Below are 22,699 nucleotides of genomic sequence, written 5' to 3'. Positions count from 1 at the left end.
TCCAGACATGTTCAACATATTTTATTCTTGATTTCATCTACAAAACAACAAACATGCAAGGAAACTCCCTTTTTGTTTGAATAACATGGTGATCTGTCTGACTACTTCTCAGATGAGAAACATTTCTCCAATATCATCCCACACAAAGCTGTTGAATAAGAAAATATACCTGGTTATGTGATACATGAGTGTGTCATTCTATTAGCAGATGTCTTCACAGATAACTTTAACACCCAAGCTACTGTTCCCAAGACCACCAATATTGTTCCTTTGGCCCAAAAAACCCACAGTAACGTGCCTAAACGACTATTGTCCAATTGCGCTCGCTTCTGTCTTCATGAAGTTCTTTTCAAAGAATAGTCATGTCATATTGTATATATGTCATCAAAGCTCCCCAGGCAACCTTGACTGCTCCAGTTTGCATACAGCCAAAATCGGTCCACTGATGACACTGTTTAGATTGCTCTCCATCTTAGCCTTTCTCATTTGGATAAAAGGAATGCTGTTCATTAATCTAACCTCAACATTTAGTACAATAATCCCATAGAACTTAATTGTGAAACCCAGTGGACTAGACCTGACTACACCACGATGTAACTAGATTTTGGATTTCCTTACTGCACGTCCTTAGTCTGTTCAGATGGACACTATCATGTTCAGTATAATCAGACTAAGTATTGGTGCGCCGCAGAGCTGTGTCCTTTCTCCTCTCCTGTTCACTCTTCTGACACACAACTGCACTGTCAGGTCTAGTTCCAATTAAGCATCAAGTCTGCTGATGATACATCTGTGGTAGGCCTCATCAGCAAAGATAATAAGTTGGCATAGTGAGAAGAGGTTAAACTCCTGAGGAGCTGGTGTGCACACAGCAATCTCTCTCTCACTGTGGAAAAAAAAAAAACCAAAGAGATGGTTATTGACTTTAGGAAGTCTTGTTCTGCATACAGTGTACTCTACATTCATCGCTCAAATGTTGAGACTGTTCAAAGTACGGGTATCAAGTTCCTCAGAATGCATATTACAGAGGACCTCACATAGAGCCATAGCTCTTCTTCTCTTGCTAAAAAAGCTCAATAGCTTTACTTTATGAGATGGCTGAAAGCAACCCTTCCCTACTCCATGCTTACCAAATTTTACAGGGGTGTTACAAAGCATCTGCTAAACAGCTTTATTACTCTACTAATGATGTTAGAGAGGATTGGGAGGACAGCTGAGCACATCATTGGTGTGTTTCTGCCTTCCCTCCAAGACATCTCTAATAAATGCTGCCTCTGTAAAGCATCTAGCGCTGTGGCCGATTCCACCGACCCCTCATATGAGTTATTTATTCTCCTATCCAATAAAAGGTACTGCAGTATTCATACCCACTCAACCAGACCACATTACAGCTTCTATCCCAAGGCTGTCAGACTCCTTAATGCCTCTACTAACTCCAGCAGAATTGTTAACTTTATACAGTTTTTTCCTTCCTTTTAATCATTAACTCTGCTTACATTGTAATCGTTGGAACTAAATTCATGTAATAGCTTTATTCAATAAACTAACAACTAAGCTCAGGTCAGGTTAGGGAGCATGCACTGGTATAGCACATTGCCGCACCCACCACATGACGAAAGAGTTGAGGATCCTAGTTGGCAACCCCCCCACCAAGCAGACATGCAGTCCAGTCTCATCCTCCAGAAATGACCATCTATCTGTCACAGCCAGGTTATATGTGGGTGTTGCCTTGACCTGGTTCACACACTCGGGCCCTCAACAATAAATATCCTGTAAGCCAGATCACCTTCAGGGAATCACACCACAAGGCTGTAGTGCTGTAACTGACGCTTCCTCACAATGCAGGTAATGCGCCTCATTCAGGACTCATTGAGCAACCGCTCATTCGACACAAAGTCAAACCAGAAGTACCCAATGATTCTCTGAAGAGGCACAATACCAAAGGAGTCCAGTCTTCTTCTCAGGACACTGGATAGCATCCATGTCTTGTAACCATACAGCAAAGCGGGAAGCACTAGGACTCTAAAGACTTGGACCTTCGCCTTTTTGCATAGATTTCAGGAGCACCACACATCTCTTTTCAGCGACCTTTATGACCCCTCAAGCTCTCCCAGTCTGTCTACTGACTTCATAGGAAGAGTCACCAGAGACATGCATGTCACTGCTGAGGTAAGTAAACCTCTCAAGGAGGTCGACACTCCCTCCTATAGCTGTGCCCAAGAGGTCATTAAAGTCCTGGATCTTGGTTTTTATCCAGGACACTCGCAAGCCCAGACACTCTCAGTCTCTCGAGAGCCCTGATCAGAGACTCCATTAACTCAGCAGAGATCACAGCATCGTTGGCAAAGTCAGTGAATCTCTCTTCACCAACAGATGCCCCACAGCCGCTAGACCCCATGACCCTATCCAACACTCAGTCCATGCAAGCATTGAACAGAGTAGGAGCAAAAACACAGTGCTGATGAACCCCAGAATCAACTGTGGAAAATACAGCCTCCACTCTGCACAGCACTCACAGTACCAGTATACAGTCGGCCATGACATCCAGCAACTTCAGGGGGATCCCGCAAAGTCTCAGGATATCCCACAGGGCAGCTTGATCAACTGAGCCTAACGCTTTACTTAAATCGACAAAGGCTGCAAAGAAACTCTGCCGATATTCATGTTTACGCTCCATGAGAACCTTCAGTGCCAGGATGCTGTCGACTAAGGAAATAACTTAATAATATCTTCTATGTTTTACTGTGTGAGCTCTGTTTTACATTGTGATGTCTTCTCACTTTGTTGTAGAATGTGTAACACTTTATGCTGTTTTGTGTTGCTGAAGGCACACAGTTTCATCTCACCATGTACTTGTATATGGCTGTTATGACAATAAAGAGTACTTGACTTGACTTGACATTTGATGCTACATCTGAAGATTCCATAGAGCTGGGTCTGTTTTACTTTTCAAGGTCTCACCTTTCCAGCTAGATTCTCTAGCAGCACTTCTTCACAGGCTTCTCAAAGGCAAGGAGAATTTTCTGACATTGGCTTCAAGGCAGTGGCCATAGCTTTTTTCAGTTCTTCCTTTTGTAGAGCATTAGAACATTAGAACAATCTAGACTAGAACAGGCCATTCAGCCCAACAAAGTTCGCCAGTCCTATCCACTTAATTCTTCTAAAATAACAACAGGTCAAGTTTAGAAAGTTCCTGAAGTCCCACTGTCTACCACATGACTTGGTAGCTTATTTCATGTTTCTGTGGTTCTCTGTGTAAAGAAAAACCTCCCAATGTTTGTGTGAAATTTACCCATAACAAGTTTCCAGGTATGTTCCCTTGTTCTTGATGAACTCATTTTAAAATAACAGTCTTGACCCACTGTACTAATTGCCTTTATAATTTTAAACACTTCAGTCATGTCTCCTCTTAATCTTTTTTTGCTTAAACTGTAAAGGCTCAGCTCTTTTAATCTTTCCTCACAACTCATCCCCTGTAGCCCTGGAGTCAGCCTAATTGCTCTTCTCTGTACCTTTTCTGGTGCTGCTATGTCCTTTTTGTAGCTTGGAGACGAATACTGCACACAGGACTCTAGATGAGGCCTTACTAGTGTGCCATAAAGCTTGAGCATAACCTCCTTGGACTTGGACACCACACATCAGGGCGCTATATAACCTGACGTTCTGTTAGCCTTCTTAATGGCTTCTGAACACTGCCTGGAAGTTGATAGTGTCGTATCCACTGTGACTCCTAAATCCTTCTCATAAGATGTAGTTTCGATTTTTAGACCTCCCATTGTGTATTCCAACCTAACATTTTTACTTCCTACATACCAGAGTGTTGTACCGTGTTAGCCATTATGAATCACATTACATCTTGTTTGAAGAAGGGGCCTGAGTTGCCGTGAAAGCTTGCATATTGTAATCTTTTTAATTAGCCAATAACAGGTGTCATGTTGCTTGACTTCTCATTACTTCCTACATGTACTTCCTACATACTTTACATTTACTGACATTAACCTTCATCTGCCACAAATCTGCTCAAGCCTGTATGGTATCCAAGTCCATCTGTAATAATTCAGTTGATTCAAGATTATCTGCCAATCTATCTATCCTGGTATCCCCTGAAAATGTAGCCAGATTGTTACATTTGTGGAGGATGGCCGGCTGTTTATCACGCCAATACCCCCAAGCCGCCAGGTGGAGCCCTCCTTGCAGCATGGAGGTCCCTAGAAGACCAGCAGGGCATCATGGACAATGTGTTTTTTTATGCACAGCCCTGCTGGATGCCATGGGGGCCACAAGAGGGAGCTGCAGGGAGGACCGAGGACTTCTTCGTGCCCTATGACCCGGAAGTTCGTCATAGGAAGAGCGACGGGCTTCCGGGTTGAAGAGAAGAGCTTTTACCTGACCCGGAAGTGATTGAGAATCACATGGACTGGGGATTGGGAACACTTCCGGGTCAGGAGATATAAAAGGACTGTGGGAGCTCCCAGACGGCAAGCTGCGCTGGGTGGAAGGGTGGCAACAGGTCTGGGAGCTGGAGGATTGTATTATTGTGATTAGTATTTGTGTTTGTATAAGTATAGTGGAGGAGAGGGTGTTTTTTACACTGTGGCGATTAAATAAAGTCAACTTGAGGACTTTTACCTGGTGTCTGGAGTCGTGGACAGGGGTTCAAGGGAGCGAGAGTGCCTCCTATCTACCACACTGTATATTCTTATCCAAATTCTATGATATGTATAACGAATAGCAGCTACTCAAGCTCTGACTCCTGTGGGACACCACTCTTAACATCACCCAATTCTGATAAGGTTCTTGGTACCATAACTCTCTGCTTCCTGTGACTGAGCCCATTTTGCACCCATCTACACATAACACCCTGGACTTTTACTCCTTCCTTTCCATCTTTGGAAAGCTGTCACCACCTGCATGCCATTGCCCTGCTCATTGCTTATGTTCCATATGCTTGACCAGACAGTTAAAAATCTATTGACAATTCTTTTTTTATACAAAATTTTGTATACAAAAATTCACCAGTGACACAACTATAGGAAGTGCAGTTGCACCACGGTCCATGTGCCTGGAGGCCCATGATGACAGCATGGTTGTTGTTTTCACAGAGCTTTCTTTAGGATTAATGTTTTTGTTTATCACTCTTAAAAATAAAAATGCTACAGCTGTTCTTCAGAGCGGAGAACTAGTTTTGGCTCCCAAAAGACCCATCCACATGAAGGTTCCAGAAGGAACATTTATTTATTAAGATCTGTAACAGGCTCCAAATGAAACTGTGCATAGATGATCACACATTTGTGAAATGCCAGCTGGTTCCTTATTTTTAAAGGACTCTTGGTGAATACAGTCACCCAGGCAAAATTCAGGTTTTCTTGATCTGTTGTATCCTGCTAGGTAGCCCACTAGACATTAAAAGTTTCTGTTTTGTCTGTCCATTAGGAACGCTTTAAAAGCATAAAAGGACCAACTTCATTTGTGAAGATCACTTTTCAGAATGAAATGGTGCTTTGTCAAATAATAGTTCTATGAGGAACCACCCAACCCAGCAACGTGTCATTTTAGGACCGTTGTTTTAAAGAGTGAACATTAGAACAAAAAGGGTTAGTGGTGTTATTGTTCTGATAACCCCAAAAATCTTAATTATGATTTTTGACCTATTATGTAACTTATATAACATATCTTATTGATGGTGGTCATTTTTTAAATTGCATCCAATTTCATTTAACATCAAAGAGGCCTAATTTATTTTCTTGTACTAGGGCCCATCACATTAAAGTTATGGCACTGAACATCATTCAAAACTGCCTTTGTGAAACAGTGCTTAAATTATTGGGTGTAACGACTCAAGAGGAAAGCAGAAGGTAATCCAACTGGTCAGACCCTTGGCACTGCCACCATGGCACAGCCACACCACACAAGAGCAAGATAGCAGAGCAAAATGAGCAATGCTGGGTTCACTTAAATCAGTAGATCAGATTTTATATTAATGACACCACCATCTTGCCATTAAAAGTGTTCTGCACAAAGATAAAGAAAAAGAAAATAATAAATACATTTCCATGCTTTCAAGTTATGAGCATCGCTACAAATTTTGCTTTCCTTTTTTACAAATTTAAATAAAACCAAATTGTGCTTCCTGAGGCCCCATCACTTAGACTTTTTTTTTCAAAGCTTTTTAATAATGCGGGCAGGAAGAGTTTGTGAGCAGTTCTTGCTTTTGTCATTACAGTCGCACCTTCTACAAGAGAACAGGATACTCACCATGATTGCGCTGCCCATCCTTCTTGTCTTGCTTCATTTGGTGCTTGTGCCATCTGACGCTACCTCAGGTAAATATGTGGGGGGCAAAAAAAAAGAGAGATGTTGACGATTTGACTAACACTTGAGGTCAGCCATTAAAAAAAAAGCCCTCTGAATGAGGCAATACGTTTGCCACCTCTGCTTGAAGCCTGTTGCTTAAGTCTGTTGGTGAGGTGCCACATTCAGATTTTTCCTAAAGAGCGGCCCTTTCCTATTTTTTATTCTTTGCTTGCATTTTTGTCTTTAATGACTGACTCTGTCGCTCTGTCTTTCAGTTCTCACTTTCTATCAATATCTGTGCTGTGGTTTATATTCTGACTCAATGCCATATGCATTAAAAAAGCAAAGCTTCTTGGAATATGTTTGCCTTTACGCATCTACCTTACACTGGCTACTTAAAATCAACGTGCTTTTGAGTTTTGCATATCCACGGCTTTAAACAATGGCACTACTCAGAAGACTGTATTTTTGGTGTATATTATCAATATTCCAAACCTTTAGCCAGGCGATTCTTAAAATAAGGAGGTTTAAAAATTATTGTTGAGATACTATGCCTTTGCATAGCTTCCTTATGTTGATTTATGTCAAACTGAATGTGTTTGTAGGCTTTATGTTGTCAGTTTTTAGTACAATTTTTTGATCATATCTTTGTTGAAATACAAAAAAATACAAACATCTTGGAAGAACCAAGAGAAAATTTTACATATAATAATATTACATATACCACCCTATACCTGGTACACATCCCTATATAATTTTGTAAATTAATGTTTAATCAGAGCAAAGACATTACGTTGGCATCAGACCACCAATCATATCTGACACACATCATTACATTACACAATTATAATATCGGCTGAACAGATTTCCCCACATCTTTTATTTTTTTAACACTTTCCAGGCAAATTGAATTAAAGGTTTGGGAAGGGGACTCTTTGTTGAGGTTTTCAGAAAAAAACAAAGTATTGAGCTTTTTTTGACAAAATATTATGTATCTGGCAATAAGAATTTTTGGAATCCTCACTCCTTTGTACAGGTCAGGTCAGGTCAGGTTGGGGAGCATGCACTGGTACAGCACGTTGCCGCACCCAGCACACGACGAGACAGCACAGGGTCCTGGTTGGCAACCTCCCCAGGCAGACATGTGGTCCAGTCCCACACTCCCGAATTGACCGTCTATCGGCCACAGCCAGATGTTACGTCCCCGTGACCTGGTCCAGCCATTCGGGTCCTCAACAATGAGGGTCCTGTTAGCTGGATCACCCTCTATGAATCACGCCACATGGCAGTAGTGCCGTAACTGACGCTCCCTCACAATGCAGGTAATGTGCCTCATTCGGGACTCGCTCATTCAACACAAAGTCAAACCAGCCGTACCAAAAGATTCTCCGAAGAGACACAACACATTTTTACAGTCCGAAAGAAAGTTTCAACTTAATTTTTTGTGGGTTAAACATCTGTACGGCAATGAAAGTGGTTTTGAGATAGCTTCTCTTCAATAATGTGGCACACCTTTATCTTGCTCTGCATTGTAAAATAACCTTTTCCTAGATTAGAGATTAGATCAGAGATTATTATTGTCACATACACTGACAGCGCATAGTAAAATTGTTGTGTCACAGTTGCATAAGAGTACAATACATAAGAGTAGTAGAAGATAAATAAATAAAGAGCATAAATAAATAAATACAGTAAATAAGAATAAAAAAGTAACATATAGTACAATTGCACATAAAGCAGCAGGTGGGTATGTAATGAGCTAGAATTCAGTGTTTTAAAGAAAACATCATTTCTGTGTGATCCATCCATCCATTTTCTAACCCGCTGAATCCGAATACAGGGTCACGGGGGTCTGCTGGAGCCAATCCCAGCCAACACAGGGCACAAGGCAGGAACCAATCCAGGGCAGGGTGCCAACCCACCGCAGTTTCTGTGTGATGCTTAGTGTAATGAGCTACAAATCAGAGTTTTAAAAAAGAGGCAAATTTCCTGGAAAAGTCTGCTACAGGTTATTGTTCATGGCTATTTGAAGGACATAAATGTTTACCTGTCTTGCAAAAGAGTCACCTGCTTTGAATAATCAGACAGCTTTGATTATTATCTCATCCACATACAATATGGTGATACAGAACTGCCTGCTTCCTTGGAAAATTAACGAGTTCTGTGGACACTGGTTTCTAATCAGGTACTTCTTGATAGCTAACAACAGTACTATTGTTTTTACACTATTGTTCCACTGAGGAAATTGACATGCACCGTTGTTTAACTGATTGTGATGTTGATCTAGGCAGAAACTGAAGCATTGATATACTGTATTTCTGGGCAAATGAGAATAAAGTAGAACAGAGAAATATGGTCTGAGACTGCTGCCTGCTTCTTTTATGCTTTTAGCACCCTGTAGCAACAGTGGCTTGTACCTGGTCCAAGTTCCCCTAGGCCTGAGGCTGGTAACAGGTACAGAACACAGTGTAGTCAGGTAGGGTCAAATTACTGGGGGTTAAATGACTTTATGGCCTAGGGGTCCTGATATACTGTAAGTGGAGTGAGTGGTGAAGCTCTAGTAGCGTTTCCCAGAACTCAGAAGTGAAAGCACTGAGCTGGATGACTGTCATCAGAGATGAAAGATTCAACTCTCCTCAGAATAGCTGGATGAGAAGATGCCACAAAGCTATAGAAGGTCAGCCCTAATCATTTTATTTTAGGATCTGTATGGACAGTCCTTTGGAGTAGTGTCACATTTTGGCAAGTCAGGTTACCAAGCCACACTTTTTCTTCTCTGTGTGAAGACAGGAGGTTATTCTGTTTTCATTTCCATAAAGACAGTCGTTGACTTCTGTCTCATGCTTTTGATTCCATGAGGTTGGTACATGCCTTTCGGTTGAAATGGCTTCATTTTTTATTAATACATTGGCGATCCTTCGTTTTTGGTCAATGGATGGATGGATTTACTTTTGTGAACTACTGTCCCTTTGCAATAGTTAATATTGAGTTGCTGTGCCCTGAAGGAGAGTTTTTTTTCATCGAAATGTGAATGCGTCAGCCAGATCCACACTGGGCAGGATTCAAGCGATACTTTGTTTGGTTTCTCTTAATGCAATGGCGACTTAGGCTTCATAAGATCTTCCTTATAATTGAATTCTGTATAAATCTAGGTCTGATTGGTTCATTCAATGTGCTCACACTGTTTCTTCTGATACGGCTAATGTTTTATTCACAAAGGTGGAGTGCAGGCTCTGAGGCTAGGGATTTGCTCAGGTAATCGGAAGGTTGCTGGGATGAATCCTATAAATGACAGAAGTGATTCTACTCCATTGGGCCCTTGGGCAAGGCCCTTAACCTGCAATTGCTCTGTCCTGGGTATGTTGTTAATCTGTAAGCAGGTCCTCCAACTTGCAGGGAAAACTTGGGGTTTGGTGGCAGGTTTGGCCCTCCAGCCACCGTAAAAAGTCTCACACTGTTGTGGTGTGGTGCTGAAGTGTCACCCACTGCACTTGGGTCCCGATCCAGGTGGTTCATCGCGTGGCTATCAGTTCATGCTCCCAACCCAATTTACATTGTATCTACTTTCTGACGGTCATGTGTTTTTTAATTTTTTTACATATTTCATGACATTTTACTTTGAAATTTTCTTGCCACTTGTAAAAATTTCCTTTGTTGGGTTTGTTGCAAGACATCCATAGTATTATTAACTACTAGCAAAATACCCGCGCTTCGCAGCGGAGAAGTAGTGTGTTAAAGAAGCAATGAAAAGAAAAGGAAACATTTTGAAAATAACGTAACCTGATTGTCAATGTAATTGTTTTGTCACTGTTGTGAGTGATGAGTGTTGTTGTCATATATATATATATATATATATATATATATATATATATATATATATATATATATATATATATATATATATATATATATATTACACACACACACACAAATACATATATATATATACATACATACACACACACATATATAAACATATATATACATATACATACATATCTACATATATACACACACAGCTATTTCAGATCAGTGCAATACGCTGTTTGTTAAAACGGTTGACTCCCGCTCTTACGTGCAATAACAAATCAAATCATTCAGTTGTCTTTGCTCATATGTCATTTTAGAGCTGGACGCCTGGCATCTTTTTTTGGCCACAAGTTCGTTTATGTGTGGTGTGAAGTTCTGTGTTGTGGAGATTCTCAGGATGGATTGCAGGTGCTCATCAGTGAGGCGACTCCTGTGTGCTGTTTTGTTAGTCTTTATCACTGAGAAGAGCTTCTCACACAGATATGTGCTACCAAACATGCACAAGGTTCGAGCCGCATGTAGACAGACTTTTTTTGTTCTTCAAAGTCACCAAAGCGCCGTGCAAACTCAGTGCGCAATAACTCTAGCTTCGCAATAACTTGCAGCATCATAAGGAAGCGCTGCATTATGGGATCTGTAGTTTATTGTGTTACCAGCGCTTCATATACCCGGGCTTTAATAACAATAATACAGTATATAAAATGATCTCGCGGGCCGGATATAATTACACGCGGGCGGATGTGGCCCGCCCTTGAGTTTGACACATATGGACTAAATAGAACTTGAAAAGATATATTTTTCAAATGTGATCGCGCAATTCAGATAGAGTTGACGCCAAGACTACAGCCTGCATGCCTCAATGAGTCATCCTCCCTCGCTCTTACTTTTTTACCGTTCATCTAATGAATACACTGAGTATGGCTTTACCAAAACAATCATTGATGGCAAATAAAGTATCCATTATTCGAGTATGTAGAGCGGGATATATATATACATATATATATACCGCGTATCGCAGCGAGAAGTAGTGTGTTAAAAAGGTAGAAAAGAAAAGGGAACATCTTAAAATAACGTAACATGACTGTCAATATACAGTATTTGTTTTGTGAGTGTTACTGAGTGTTGCTGTCATCAAGGATTTGATTATCATTATTTCTTTCAATCAGGCTCGTATTTGTAGGATGCGTTGTGTTCAAGTTACATTCCGTGTTTGTCAATCGTTGTAAAGATGACAGGTTTCTTTCATCGATTCGTTTCTTACTGCATTAATAAACAGCTCGTCTTCTTCTTTATCTGAGACCTGACACACTGCATGCACGGGTTTTTTTTACACTGTCTTCCTTTAGCGGGACATTGACTTTTCCACCGTGTGCTTTGTTTCCACAGTAGCTGCATTTATGAATATGCTTATCAGGCGCTTCATATTTTTGCTGCCTTTTCAATTGTGTAATTCGTTTTTGTTCAGCACTCTTTGGAACTGTTGCTTTTATCTGTGCACTCGTCAGTTCACGTGAGCCACTCGGTGTACTTGCATCGAAGGTTCCCAGCTGTGCTGGTGCCATCTCGTGCTATGTCCATAGCTTTATTTAATGTTACCTTAGTCCTGGCACTTAAAACTTTCTCTCGCAGTTTCGCTGAGTTTGTGTCAAACACCACCCTGACCATCTCATCTTCCTCTCCATAAGCACAGTCCTTCACCCGTGAATATTTACCCGTGGCAGTTTGCTATTGGATTGCCGCTGACGGACGGCCGTATATGGGCAGGCACTAAATTACAAACGCCAGCGCAGCCTGTCTATGAACTTAATTTAAAGTGTAGGTTTACATCGTGCTTTGTTTCCGAAGTAGCAGAACTCATGAATATGGTTGTATATGTCACTCGCTCGCTTCTTATTGTTTCGCTGCCTTCTAAATTATATAATGCATGTTTTCTTCAGCGCTTTTTGGAGGTCTTCCTGGTTTTCTATGTACTGCGTGATTACGTGGGAGGCGTGATGATGTCACACGAAACTCCGCCCCGGCGTTAAGCTCATCTCCATTACAGTAAATGGAGAAAAACTGCTTCCAGTTATGACCATTACGCGTAGAATTTCGATATAAAACCTGCCCAACTTTTGTAAGGAAGCTGTAAGGAATGAACCTGCCAAATTTCAGCCTTCCACCCACACGGGAAGTTGGAGAATTAGTGATGAGTGAGTGAGTGAGTGAGTGAGTGAGTGAGTGAGTGAGGGCTTTGCCTTTTATTAGTATAGATGTAAAGACTTAATTAAACAGACAGATTTACGACTTAATTTATCATGTATTTGTTTGGTTTGTTTGGTTCTGCTTACCTGTCTTTGTAATGGTTATTTTGAGTAGCCATTAAATTATCTAATGTCTAGGAATTGTTCCTGCCTTGCGTTCAGTGCAATAGGCTCAAGCTTCCCTGAGACCCAGCTGTGGATAACAGGTTAGAAAAATGCATAGATAGGAGGATTTATAGAAATCGAAACAGGAGTCAAAATCTTTGGCTCTTTAAGGCTTTATATGTTAGAAAGAGGATTTTGAAATCAGCCCTAAGCTTAGTTCGGAGCCAGTGTGAGAATTTCAGAACCGGAGTTAGGTGTTTGTACTTTCTAGCTCTTGTAATGATTTTTGGAGCAGCATTCTGAATTTTAATGAATGTTGCATGAAGAATGATTTGAACAGCCATGGACTGTAAAACACATTGCAGTAGCCAAACCCAATAGAAATAAATGTATAAATGAATTTCCTGGTATCCTGCATATTTCGAAAAAGTATTAATTTTCCAACATTTTAAGATGAAGAAACTTGCCTACATTCTTCTCCTATTCTGTATTGTGCATGGCAATGAGGTATATTTTCTTCTGTGTTCAACTGCCAGTGTTTCACTGTTTAGCCATCAGGAATGACTGTCTTCTGAGTAAAAAAAAACGAAAAGCATAAAAGATATGCAAGTTCATACAAGTGAATTAGTGGAATGTCACTACTTACAGTTAACAAAAGCAGCTTCATTCTCGCTTGGTGTCCTTATTGAAATATGAGTGCGGTCAATTGCTCCAATTACACTAGGAGAACCGGACACTGTGGCAAATTGCCTTATTTTTGGCAAAATCTTATGTTTCATGTATGTCCACTGACACCATTTGAAAAGTGGATGTGGTGCTTTGCTAGTTGACTAATGGCTGCCAGCACAAACAGGCATGACGGAGCGAAGCTTGGCTGAGATGTCCCTGACCTATTGAGCAGTTCACTGAGAAATGAGAATGAGGAGCCGACATAAACTGGCAAAAAAATAGTTCTGCAGTGCCTTTATGCAGCATTGGCCTTGTTAAAAAGTAAACTAAAATACAGTCCGTGCATCATATTTACCACCTTTGTGGTGTACTATGTTTGTCACGTTAAGACACATTATAGTAAAGGCTTGGTGATCTGAATTATTATTAAGTCGCCATTTGGCTGGTTTGCCTGCACTTCCCTACTTTATCAAGAGTGTTATCACTTCATTGTTTCTTCAAACTGTTGCGTACGCATGAGTCAGAGTTGTCAGAATCATACACCTGTTCTCCCATCACATTTATTTTATAAATTCCGATGTTTGTTTAAAAAGTTGTGTATACTTATTTCAAGCCTCTTTTTGTGAGTATGAAAGCTTTATAAATGAGGCCTGAGATCTGTGAGGCACCTGCACTAGTGATGGCACAACTTGGTTTGAGAAGGTTGTTGTTTCATTTTACAGATTCATCAATTAAGAATGAATGAAAAGAGTTGGGTGACATAGCCAAGAGATGAGCAAGTGACTCCGATCCCTCCATTGTGCACCCCATGTTGTGCTGTTGCAATCAGCAGACGTTCTTGAAAGCTTCTAATCCCTCTCGTCCCCATGTCTTCTTTCTGCTTCCTTTACATCCTACCTGTTGGCAGTTTTAGGATTAAGTCGTGTCACTCTGGTTCACCATAGCTTGATGACCACAAGACACTTTGAAATAACGATAGTGCACTTCTTTGTTTTCTCTCCTGACAATCCAGGATCATTAAAGAGTGAAATAATTCGGGGACACAGTGTGAAGCCTCACAGCAGACCCTACATGGCTTTTGTAATCTCTAAAACGAACACCACCAGCACCAACTGTGGAGGCTTCCTTGTGAGAGAAGACTTTGTGATGACAGCTGCACATTGCCAAGGAAAGTGAGTCATGGATTCAATTATGTAGACAAATCAAAATGGAGAAATGCTGCTCATGACCAGTGCTAACACACACAAACACATCACAAAAGCTGGCGAGCCTTGCAGACTTTTACTCACAGGTGGCAGGGGCACAGCAGAGGATGCTTCACCTCCAGAGCCTGCCACTTTAGTTCAGTTCAGCAGTGCAGTAAATTGGCTCCGTGAGTGATACATAAAAAGTAAGACATGTCTAAAATACAAGTGCAGGTTTCAAAAAGACTCCATTGCCTGCCACCTCATTAGACTGCACCAGAGTGAGCCTGAGGCCATAAATGGATGAGTTTGCCATTTGATCAAATTTTATTTTTTATTTTTTGTTTTTATTTTTATTCTTTTGACCTTTACAGGGAGATGTTTGTTGTTCTTGGAGCACACAACATTCGTGAAAATGAGCAGTCCCAGGTAATCATCAAAGCGAAGAGGATTATCCCTCACCCTGAGTATCTCATGAATGAAGTGAAAAATGACATCATGTTGTTAGAGGTAAGAATTATTTTTTAAAAAAATGAACTAAAATAAAAGTTCTGCATTCTTCTAAACATTTGGAAATGATATTTTCATGCTAACTAACTTCATATAAAGCTCATTCACAAACCAGACTTGTAAGGACAGTAGAGTGCAGTGTGAAAATCTGATGATTGGAGGTCTTTGACTCGAGCGACTAGACTGAGATGCAGGGGCGTCTCTAGGCTCGTGGTGGCCCTGGTCAGAGAAAGAATCGGTGGCCTCTTCGTCCACCAATGTCAATATGGTATCTTATGCACGGCGGATGGCCACGTCTGTTGAGGACACTGCATCGCCACCTCGTGCTCATGACACAAGCATTTATCTTATGATAAAGTTCAGGTTTGCTCCTTCCTGTGACACAATGAAAGCATCCTGAGCCACCTTTCTCTTTCATTTCGAATAACCAGATTCGTGTACTCGAAATCTCTTCATTTTGCTTAGAATGGGTATGTGAATCTCTTATGTCCCCTGTCCGACCAGATATTCACTATGACTATTTCGCTAACACTAATACAGTATATTATTAAAAGTAGGTGAAACATTAACTTGTAAGATGACTCGCTCACTTGTACTAGCTTCGCTTCAGCTGACAGCTGTGTCGTTATTTTCTCTTTCTGTTTTATATTCAATATACTGTATATTGGCGTGGCAGCCCCTGGGATATGGCGACCCTGTGCTGGCGCACAGTTTGCACATGCCTAAGGCCGCCCCTGCTGAGATGTATGAATAATGAGGAAAGATGAAAGATTAGGAGGTAAACTGGTTGAAGTTGTTGAAAATTCTGAAAGGAATTTGTACCTTAGGTCCAAGCTGATAGTTTAGATTGAGCTCAACAAGGACACAGTTGCACAGTAGAAATTTTCTTAAGGGTTCATTTTGCACAAACCAAAGTTTTTCTTCCCACAGAGAACAACAGACACATGGAGTAAATGACCAAGCAGTGTGATTGACAGCAGGACTTTAAGGATCTTCAATTTGATGTTATTAAGTGATTATAAATCTAACTATTATAGATCTATCTATCTATCTATAGATTATAAATCTATAACTATTAAAATAGGGATTGGCGAGTTTTATTGGGCTGAATGGCCTGCTCTTGTCAAACAACATTCTAATGTTGTATTGTAACAGCTGAAGTCATCAGCATGGACACTCAAAAACTATAGATTGAAAAATGGGCACTTAAAAAACATCAATATGAACAGATAAAAACTCAACTCAGCCATGTTAGCATGTGAAAAAAGAAAACTTTAGGCAACAAAATGCCAGCATGACAATTCATATATGCAAGTGGCCAGTGCTGCTTGAACAGCAAGTCTGAAGGGCTGAATATGTGGAAAGGAAGGAAACTGATGATATAAAAAGATGAAAGCAGTGTGAACATGAGCAGAGAAGACACAGTGCACGTCAAAACTGAAGAAACAGACACACGTAAAAAAACGCTTCTCTTATAAACACTTATTTGTGGAAACATTTGAAGACTGAAACTGTTACTAAGAAAGCTAACACATTTGTTTAGGTACTGCGAAAATGCATCTGTTACTCATTTGCGGTTATAAAACAAAATGTTAGAAAAAGTTTCTCTTGGTCTTAACGTCACTTACAAAGCATCAGTAAAGTGCTTATTCACCTCTGCAATGTGGCCTGCTAAAATAACTTCCATTCAGAATGGTTAAGAGGTGGCTTAAGTGAGGCATACATATCTTGATATTGGATATTTCAGAATTAAATCTGTGGATCTTTCATATTCACAAGTAATTTCACTAACATAGCAAAGGCTCTTAATATGCTGCACTGCACCACCGCTTTACTAACGCTTTGAAAGTCTTAAAAAGCCTTTTCTAAGTATGTGTTGCGTAACAACTGTGACAGGCGGCAATGGCCATTACCCAGCTGAGATGCCGGCTGGATTGGAGGACCAGGGGAGAGATTACCCACAAGACACTACCTTCTCTGGGATGCTAGAGGGAAACTCCTCTAAGTGAACCCCACAGAACCCAAATAGGGATGCATCAAACTCCAACTCCCAGCATGCCCTGTAGGAATCCATGGTGCCACAGCCACTCTGGGTGCTGCCCTCTAGTGTCCCGGAGAAGGTAGTGTCTTGTGGATAATCTCTCCCCCTGTCCTTCCATCCAGTTGACATCCCAGCCGGGTAACACGTCACACAGCATATGAGTAATAGATTCATTTTTGCAGTGTCTAAAATAAAGTGCTACCCTAAGAAATGGTTGGGTACAATGAGGTCATGAATCCTTGATGCTTTATATTGGCTGACTGGTTAAAATAGCAAGATAAGCAAAAATAAAAAATAAAAAATACCTGTCATTATTAAACATAAAGCTTGACACTCATAACACTTCATTATGGAGTATGCTGGGATTCAGATTAAAAAGCACTGGTCTGGATTTGGGTGGGGTTCATGAAGCAAACCAAATTCTTATTTTGTTTTGTCTTGGTAGAGTAATATTTTACTCTACTTTCCCCATTTGTATTATTAATATGTAGCCTTTGTCAGAATGCCCCCAATCTCCCAGATTTACCACTGTTTATAAGGTATTGTACTTTATAACTTCTCCCCACCTTCCCTTCTACATTTATAAACTCAGGCAATTAGGTGTAGTAAAAGACAAGCAGGAGTTAAGTTACACTTTAAATAATGTATTATTGATAATATTCATAAATAATATCAATATGCAAAGTACATTTGAATATTGGCAACCCTACAACCTGATAAATGCTGATGTGTAATTTCAGGCAGCACACAGACTTGTTAGTTACTTAAAATGTCTCTAGTTAAGTCCTCATTTTTGGTTAGCTTTCTTAAGAAAAGGCCTCATGCCTCAATGTCTCAATATGGCTGCCGAGCTGTGCTCTTCATTGTGTTGTCCTTTTCAGTTCATGGTGTGTGATGGTCTTTCATCAGATGTTTGTAAGAAAGAGAGAGCGAGGTAAAGCAAGCTGATTTAAAGGTTTTCTGTCCAACCCCTACAGCCAATAGGGTGTTGTGGTACTTAAAGGCTTTTGATACAAGCCCATTCCAAACAGCCATACTTCAGACCAATGGGGGGAATAGAACACCTTCACACCTGCCCTCCAAACCATATGTTAAGATAAAGCTTGGCAGTTAGGCAGCCTGGCTTTCCTGTAGGGGTTGACTGAGAGACTTTAGCAGAGAAATATTAGCCAAACTTGTTTGAGGCACTTCTCCCCCAACCCTGTCGTAAAATTACAAAGAGACTTATTCCAAAAAGGGGGGGAAGGGGTCCTTAAACCATCCAACCATTGCTGTTATTATCTATAATGTAACACTAATATTGCATTGCTTTGTCTAAGTTACAAATAAAGATATACAAAATATTTAACAACTTGTACAGTATGCAAAATTTCACATCACAGCACATATATATTGTGGTCATCTATGAGAATGACAAGCTGATAATCACATAAATGTCTGGGGTACCAACCCAGCTGGCCTCATTTACTTAAAGAATTTAAACAAAAAATAACACATGATGCATCTCAAAAGAAACAGAAACCAGCCACCAAAACACTCTGGCTTAGTGGTTTTAGTGGATTCTTCAATAATTATTGGGATGTGGAGCTCCTCTTTTACTCAGGTCGCTTAGACAAGAAGTGACGCCTCCTTCTTGGCTTTGAAAGCCAGGGGGGACCGGAAGGGGCGGAGTGAGATACCTTTACTGGGTCACTTCTCGGCACTGTGGAGGAGGAAGAAGAAGAAGAAGAAGACAAGACAGTTAACCGCAGCACCTCCTCTTGGTCCAGGATGGTATCACATACCTGGGAGGAACTCGGAGAGTGACCCTCTGACATGCATACATGACAATATATAAATAAAATATCCACCCATATTCCTAGCCCACTTATCCAGGACAGTGTCACAATGCAGCTGGAGTCTATCCCAGCAATCACTGGGTACAAAGCAGAAACAACACTTGGATAGGGTGCCAGTCAATCACAGGGTGAACACACACTTGAGCCAGTTTAGCAATGCCAATTCACCTAATCTGCATGTCTTTAGACTCTGCAAGGAAACCAGAGCAAAGCCATGTACACTTGGAAAGGGAATGCAAACTCCATACAGGAATTCCAAGTTTGTGTGTTCAATTCCTGTGCCAAGTCATCGTCTGTGCGTAGATTTTTATCTTCTCCTCTTGTCTGTGTGTGCCTTCCTGGACATCAGGTTAATTGAGTGCTGGCCTGTGCATGAGTGAGTGTATGTATGTGTTCCTCTGTAATAGACTGGCACTCAGTTTACTGCTGGCACCTAGAGCTGTCTTAACATATGGGCACAACGGGCACTGGCTGGGGGCCCCAGGGACATAGGGGCCCACAATGTTTCTGATGCCTATATGTGTTTGTCTGTTTTGCTATCAAAACAGGAGGCCCCGCACACTACTTTGCCCCGGGGGGCCTATAATGTTGGTAAGGCAGCCTGCCTGGCACCTGCCTTTCACCTGGTTTTCCTGAAATAGACTTCAACCCATTATGGTCCCGAATTGGATGAGGTGTATTTGAGAACGTTTGTGTTTGTGTGTGTGTCAGAAAAGACCTCCACAAATTGCAAACACACATCAGTCCGATACAAAATTAATCCAAACACAAGTCCAAAGTGTCTGGTGGAGAGGAGCACACAGTAAGGTACAAGATGTCAGTCAGTCAGTCAGTCATTGTCCAACAGTACAAGATGTAATTCTGCTAACTTCCCCCCAAGAGCTAGTTGTTCCCAAATAGTGAAAGGTGAGCATTTATGAGGATTCTCCTGTCCAAAATACATTGGCTGAGATTCTACACTACCTACAAGAAAGCAAAGTGAGTGACCAGTAGACAGTCATATAAGACAGACCTAAGGTAAGGGATGAAGCTCAAACCGTTTAGCCTGCTCATACGTATCAGTAAACTGATTCATATGAGATACTGATGGCTACCCTGCAAACAACCTCCGTGACCATGAGTGCACAATGAAAGCAAACAAAAGTCATTCGCTTTATGGGAGTTTTCAATGCAAGAATGCAGAAATATTGATGTGCCAAGGCTGGAAGCCACCAAAATGTGAAGTTGTCAATATGGAAGCTAGAAAATCAATATTGGGTGATACACGGACATGAAAACAGAAAGAATGGAGGAATTACAGTAAATATGAAACAATGGAACACTTAGTAAACTGATTTAATTTCAATAAATTTTTTTCTGTGGTTTGTTAAACCACATGGTTGAATGAGTAGAACGTATGTTCTTCAACTTCTAGAACCACTTTGTCAATGTGCTGTGGTAATCAGTGGGTTTTTTCCTAGGAAAGAACTGTTGAGGGGCCATTTGTCTAGCAAACATGGTGGATCTCAGCAGTACATGGTATCTTGTTTCAAACACAGCATTATTTGAGTCTGTTCTTTATATTTTCTGTTTTCCCAAACAATGTTGGACCTCAGGGACATCTATCACACTTCTGCTTAAATTTGTTTTTCCATTTCTTTTTCTATTAATCAGCTGGAGAAAAATGTCACCCTGAATGAAAATATAAAACCTATTCCACTTCCAACCACGATCACAGACTTGTGTGATGGAACGAATTGTTTGGCCAGTGGCTGGGGGATCTTTTCACAGGAGGGGACAAAGATATCAGACACCCTCCAAGAAGCAAGCATTCAAGTGGTTAAAAGATATTGCTGCAAACAAAAGTGGGGCAAAGTCATCAACAAAAAGATGTTCTGCACGCAAGAGGTTGGCTGTATAGTAAGTCTCAAATCTTTTTCTTTTTAGAGCTGCCTTTAAAAATTCAATGTCTCACTGTCCAGCCTTTGTGTTTGCATACAGGGTGATTCTGGAGGTCCACTTGTGTGTAATGGAGTGGCACATGGCATCACGTCATTTGGCATTGAACCCTGTGGCTTCTATGGCTTCCCCAGTGTCTACACCAGAATTTCTGAATATTTGTCCTGGGTCAAAACTGTGATGCAATTGGAGAGGCACTGAGAAGACCGTCTGAAGTTCCCAGCCCACTATATCTGATTACATATTCCAGCGAGAATAGCTTTCCTCTTCATCCTCAGTTTTAAAAGCATGCAGACTCTGCACAAATTAATTTACCACATTGCCTGCCATTTCACAGCAGCTGTAAGTAGGAGCAGTCAATGGACTCAGACTTGTGCCATCCATTAAAGAAGAGATTCAAATGCAAGTATGAGGGTGTGCTGACTGTGCCAATGTCTAATGGCAGCTCTGGAGCCCACACTCTTCTGCTTGTGTTCCAGCAATAGCAGCTGCTTCTCATCACTCTGCCTTTGCCATTTATTAAGTATGCTTGCTTTTATTGCATTTGTGGTATGAATTGAATAAAAAAAAATATCATTCGTTCTTACTTGTGGCTTCCGTGATGTGTCAAGAGAAAAGGGTTTCAACATGAATACAAGTGCATGTGCAACAGCCACCTCTAGATAGATAGATAGATAGATAGATAGATAGATAGATAGATAGATAGATAGATAGATAGATAGATAGATAGATAGAATGTATTAATTCTTAGGGGAAATTTCAAATGCATAACACAGCAAAAACAGAATACACAGACACCGACTCAAAGTTCAATATAAGATAATAGAATATTCTATACAATAAACTGCTACAGTATGTGTTTATGTGTCTTTGTTTCCCCTCAGTGATCTGTTTAGTCAGTTTGGCTTTGGTCGGATTGGTCAGTTTGGCTTTGAGTGAATCAATCAAAAGAGGAAGTGCTGGGCGAGAAACACTGAGATGCACAAAAAGAAATAAATGCATAGGAAGCAGGCTGAGAGACATTCACAAGAATATGAATGATGTTTCCATAGTGGGTAAAGGGGTCCCATCTACCATTGGTGGCAGTCAAAAAGTATACAGAAGGCGAGCAAGGCACCTTGAAATGACAGAGTCTGAGAAGTGGGATTTTTGGGAGAAAAATGAAGTGCTGGCCAGCACATGTTGAGACATACAAGAATACTGGGGAACATTATATGAGGAAAGCTGAGGGTATAAATAAGGTAAGGGGCATAACATATCAAATATTTTTACATTTTTTCTATTACCTCTGTTTGACAAGTAACATGGCTAGTATAAACATATAATATAATATACTAAAATAACTGTTGCAGATTGAGTCTGTATTATCTTCCTATGCCTTTTGGCTGGAGTGAAGGACAGGACATCAAGAGGAAGCATTGAAGTGTCTAATGGCAGAAAAGATCTCAAGAGGGGATCTTAGAACTTGAGGGCACTACACCGTGGAGGTATTAGCCTCTGGCTAATGGTGCTCCAAGAAAGCTCCCCCGGAGGGGATGGGCACTTATTGCTCAGTATGTCATCTAATTTTGCCACCATCCTCTTGTTCTCAACAGCTTCCAGAGTGTCCAGAGTGTGGGGTACAGCCCGGACACAGACAGGCAGACATGTTGGTTCACCACACACGTGTTTATTTACAAAGTCTCTATTTACAGAAAGTGCACAAACCCAGTGCCGCAGCACCAATTACCCCTTACAGTCCTGGCCGCTCTACAATGCCTTGCACAGTCCTCAGACCGCCTCCACTCCTCTCCTCCGAGCTCCGTCCACTTCCACCCGACTCTTGCCCCGATTCCCCAAAGTCCAGGGCCCACAGTCTTTGTGCCTTCCTGGCCGCCTCCTGTCCTCTCTCTCCAGTTCAGTCCTGCTACCTTCCGACATCCACCAATGACTGGAGGGAGGCGGCCCCTTTTATGGGAACCCGGATGGGCTCCAGCTGCTTCCCGGCACTTAACGTTGGCCACACCCTGTGTGGCGGAAGTGCCGCTGCGCCCGAAGCCGTCCGTGTCTCCCGGTCGTCTTCCCCGGCAC

General features: G+C 41.1%; 1 protein-coding gene across 1 annotated transcript; it reads left to right on the top strand.

Annotated features, from left to right (window-relative positions):
* The first annotated feature begins 6,193 nt into the window (after window positions 1-6,193).
* Window positions 6,194-21,215, top strand: LOC120536267 (duodenase-1-like). The gene is made up of 5 exons (XM_039764592.1): window positions 6,194-6,320; window positions 14,131-14,290; window positions 14,677-14,812; window positions 20,345-20,590; window positions 20,672-21,215. Exons 1-5 carry the CDS (start codon window positions 6,254-6,256, stop codon window positions 20,828-20,830), a joined length of 768 nt encoding a protein of 255 aa, XP_039620526.1. The 5' UTR covers window positions 6,194-6,253; the 3' UTR covers window positions 20,831-21,215.
* Window positions 21,216-22,699: the final 1,484 nt, after the last annotated feature.

The sequence above is a fragment of the Polypterus senegalus genome, chromosome 10 (genome assembly GCF_016835505.1).
Source record: "Polypterus senegalus isolate Bchr_013 chromosome 10, ASM1683550v1, whole genome shotgun sequence".
Classification (NCBI taxonomy): domain Eukaryota; kingdom Metazoa; phylum Chordata; class Cladistia; order Polypteriformes; family Polypteridae; genus Polypterus; species Polypterus senegalus.
Note: the sequence above shows the minus strand (reverse complement) of the source record. Positions and strands in the feature narration are given on the sequence as shown.

Bases quoted from the DNA above. Each gene is read 5' to 3' on its own strand.
- LOC120536267 (XM_039764592.1), top strand. From the start codon at position 6,254: ATGATTGCGCTGCCCATCCTTCTTGTCTTGCTTCATTTGGTGCTTGTG. The intron at 14,291-14,676 runs GTGAGTCATGGA...TGACCTTTACAG, and splicing joins GCTGCACATTGCCAAGGAAA to GGAGATGTTTGTTGTTCTTG. The intron at 14,813-20,344 runs GTAAGAATTATT...TCTATTAATCAG, and splicing joins ATGACATCATGTTGTTAGAG to CTGGAGAAAAATGTCACCCT.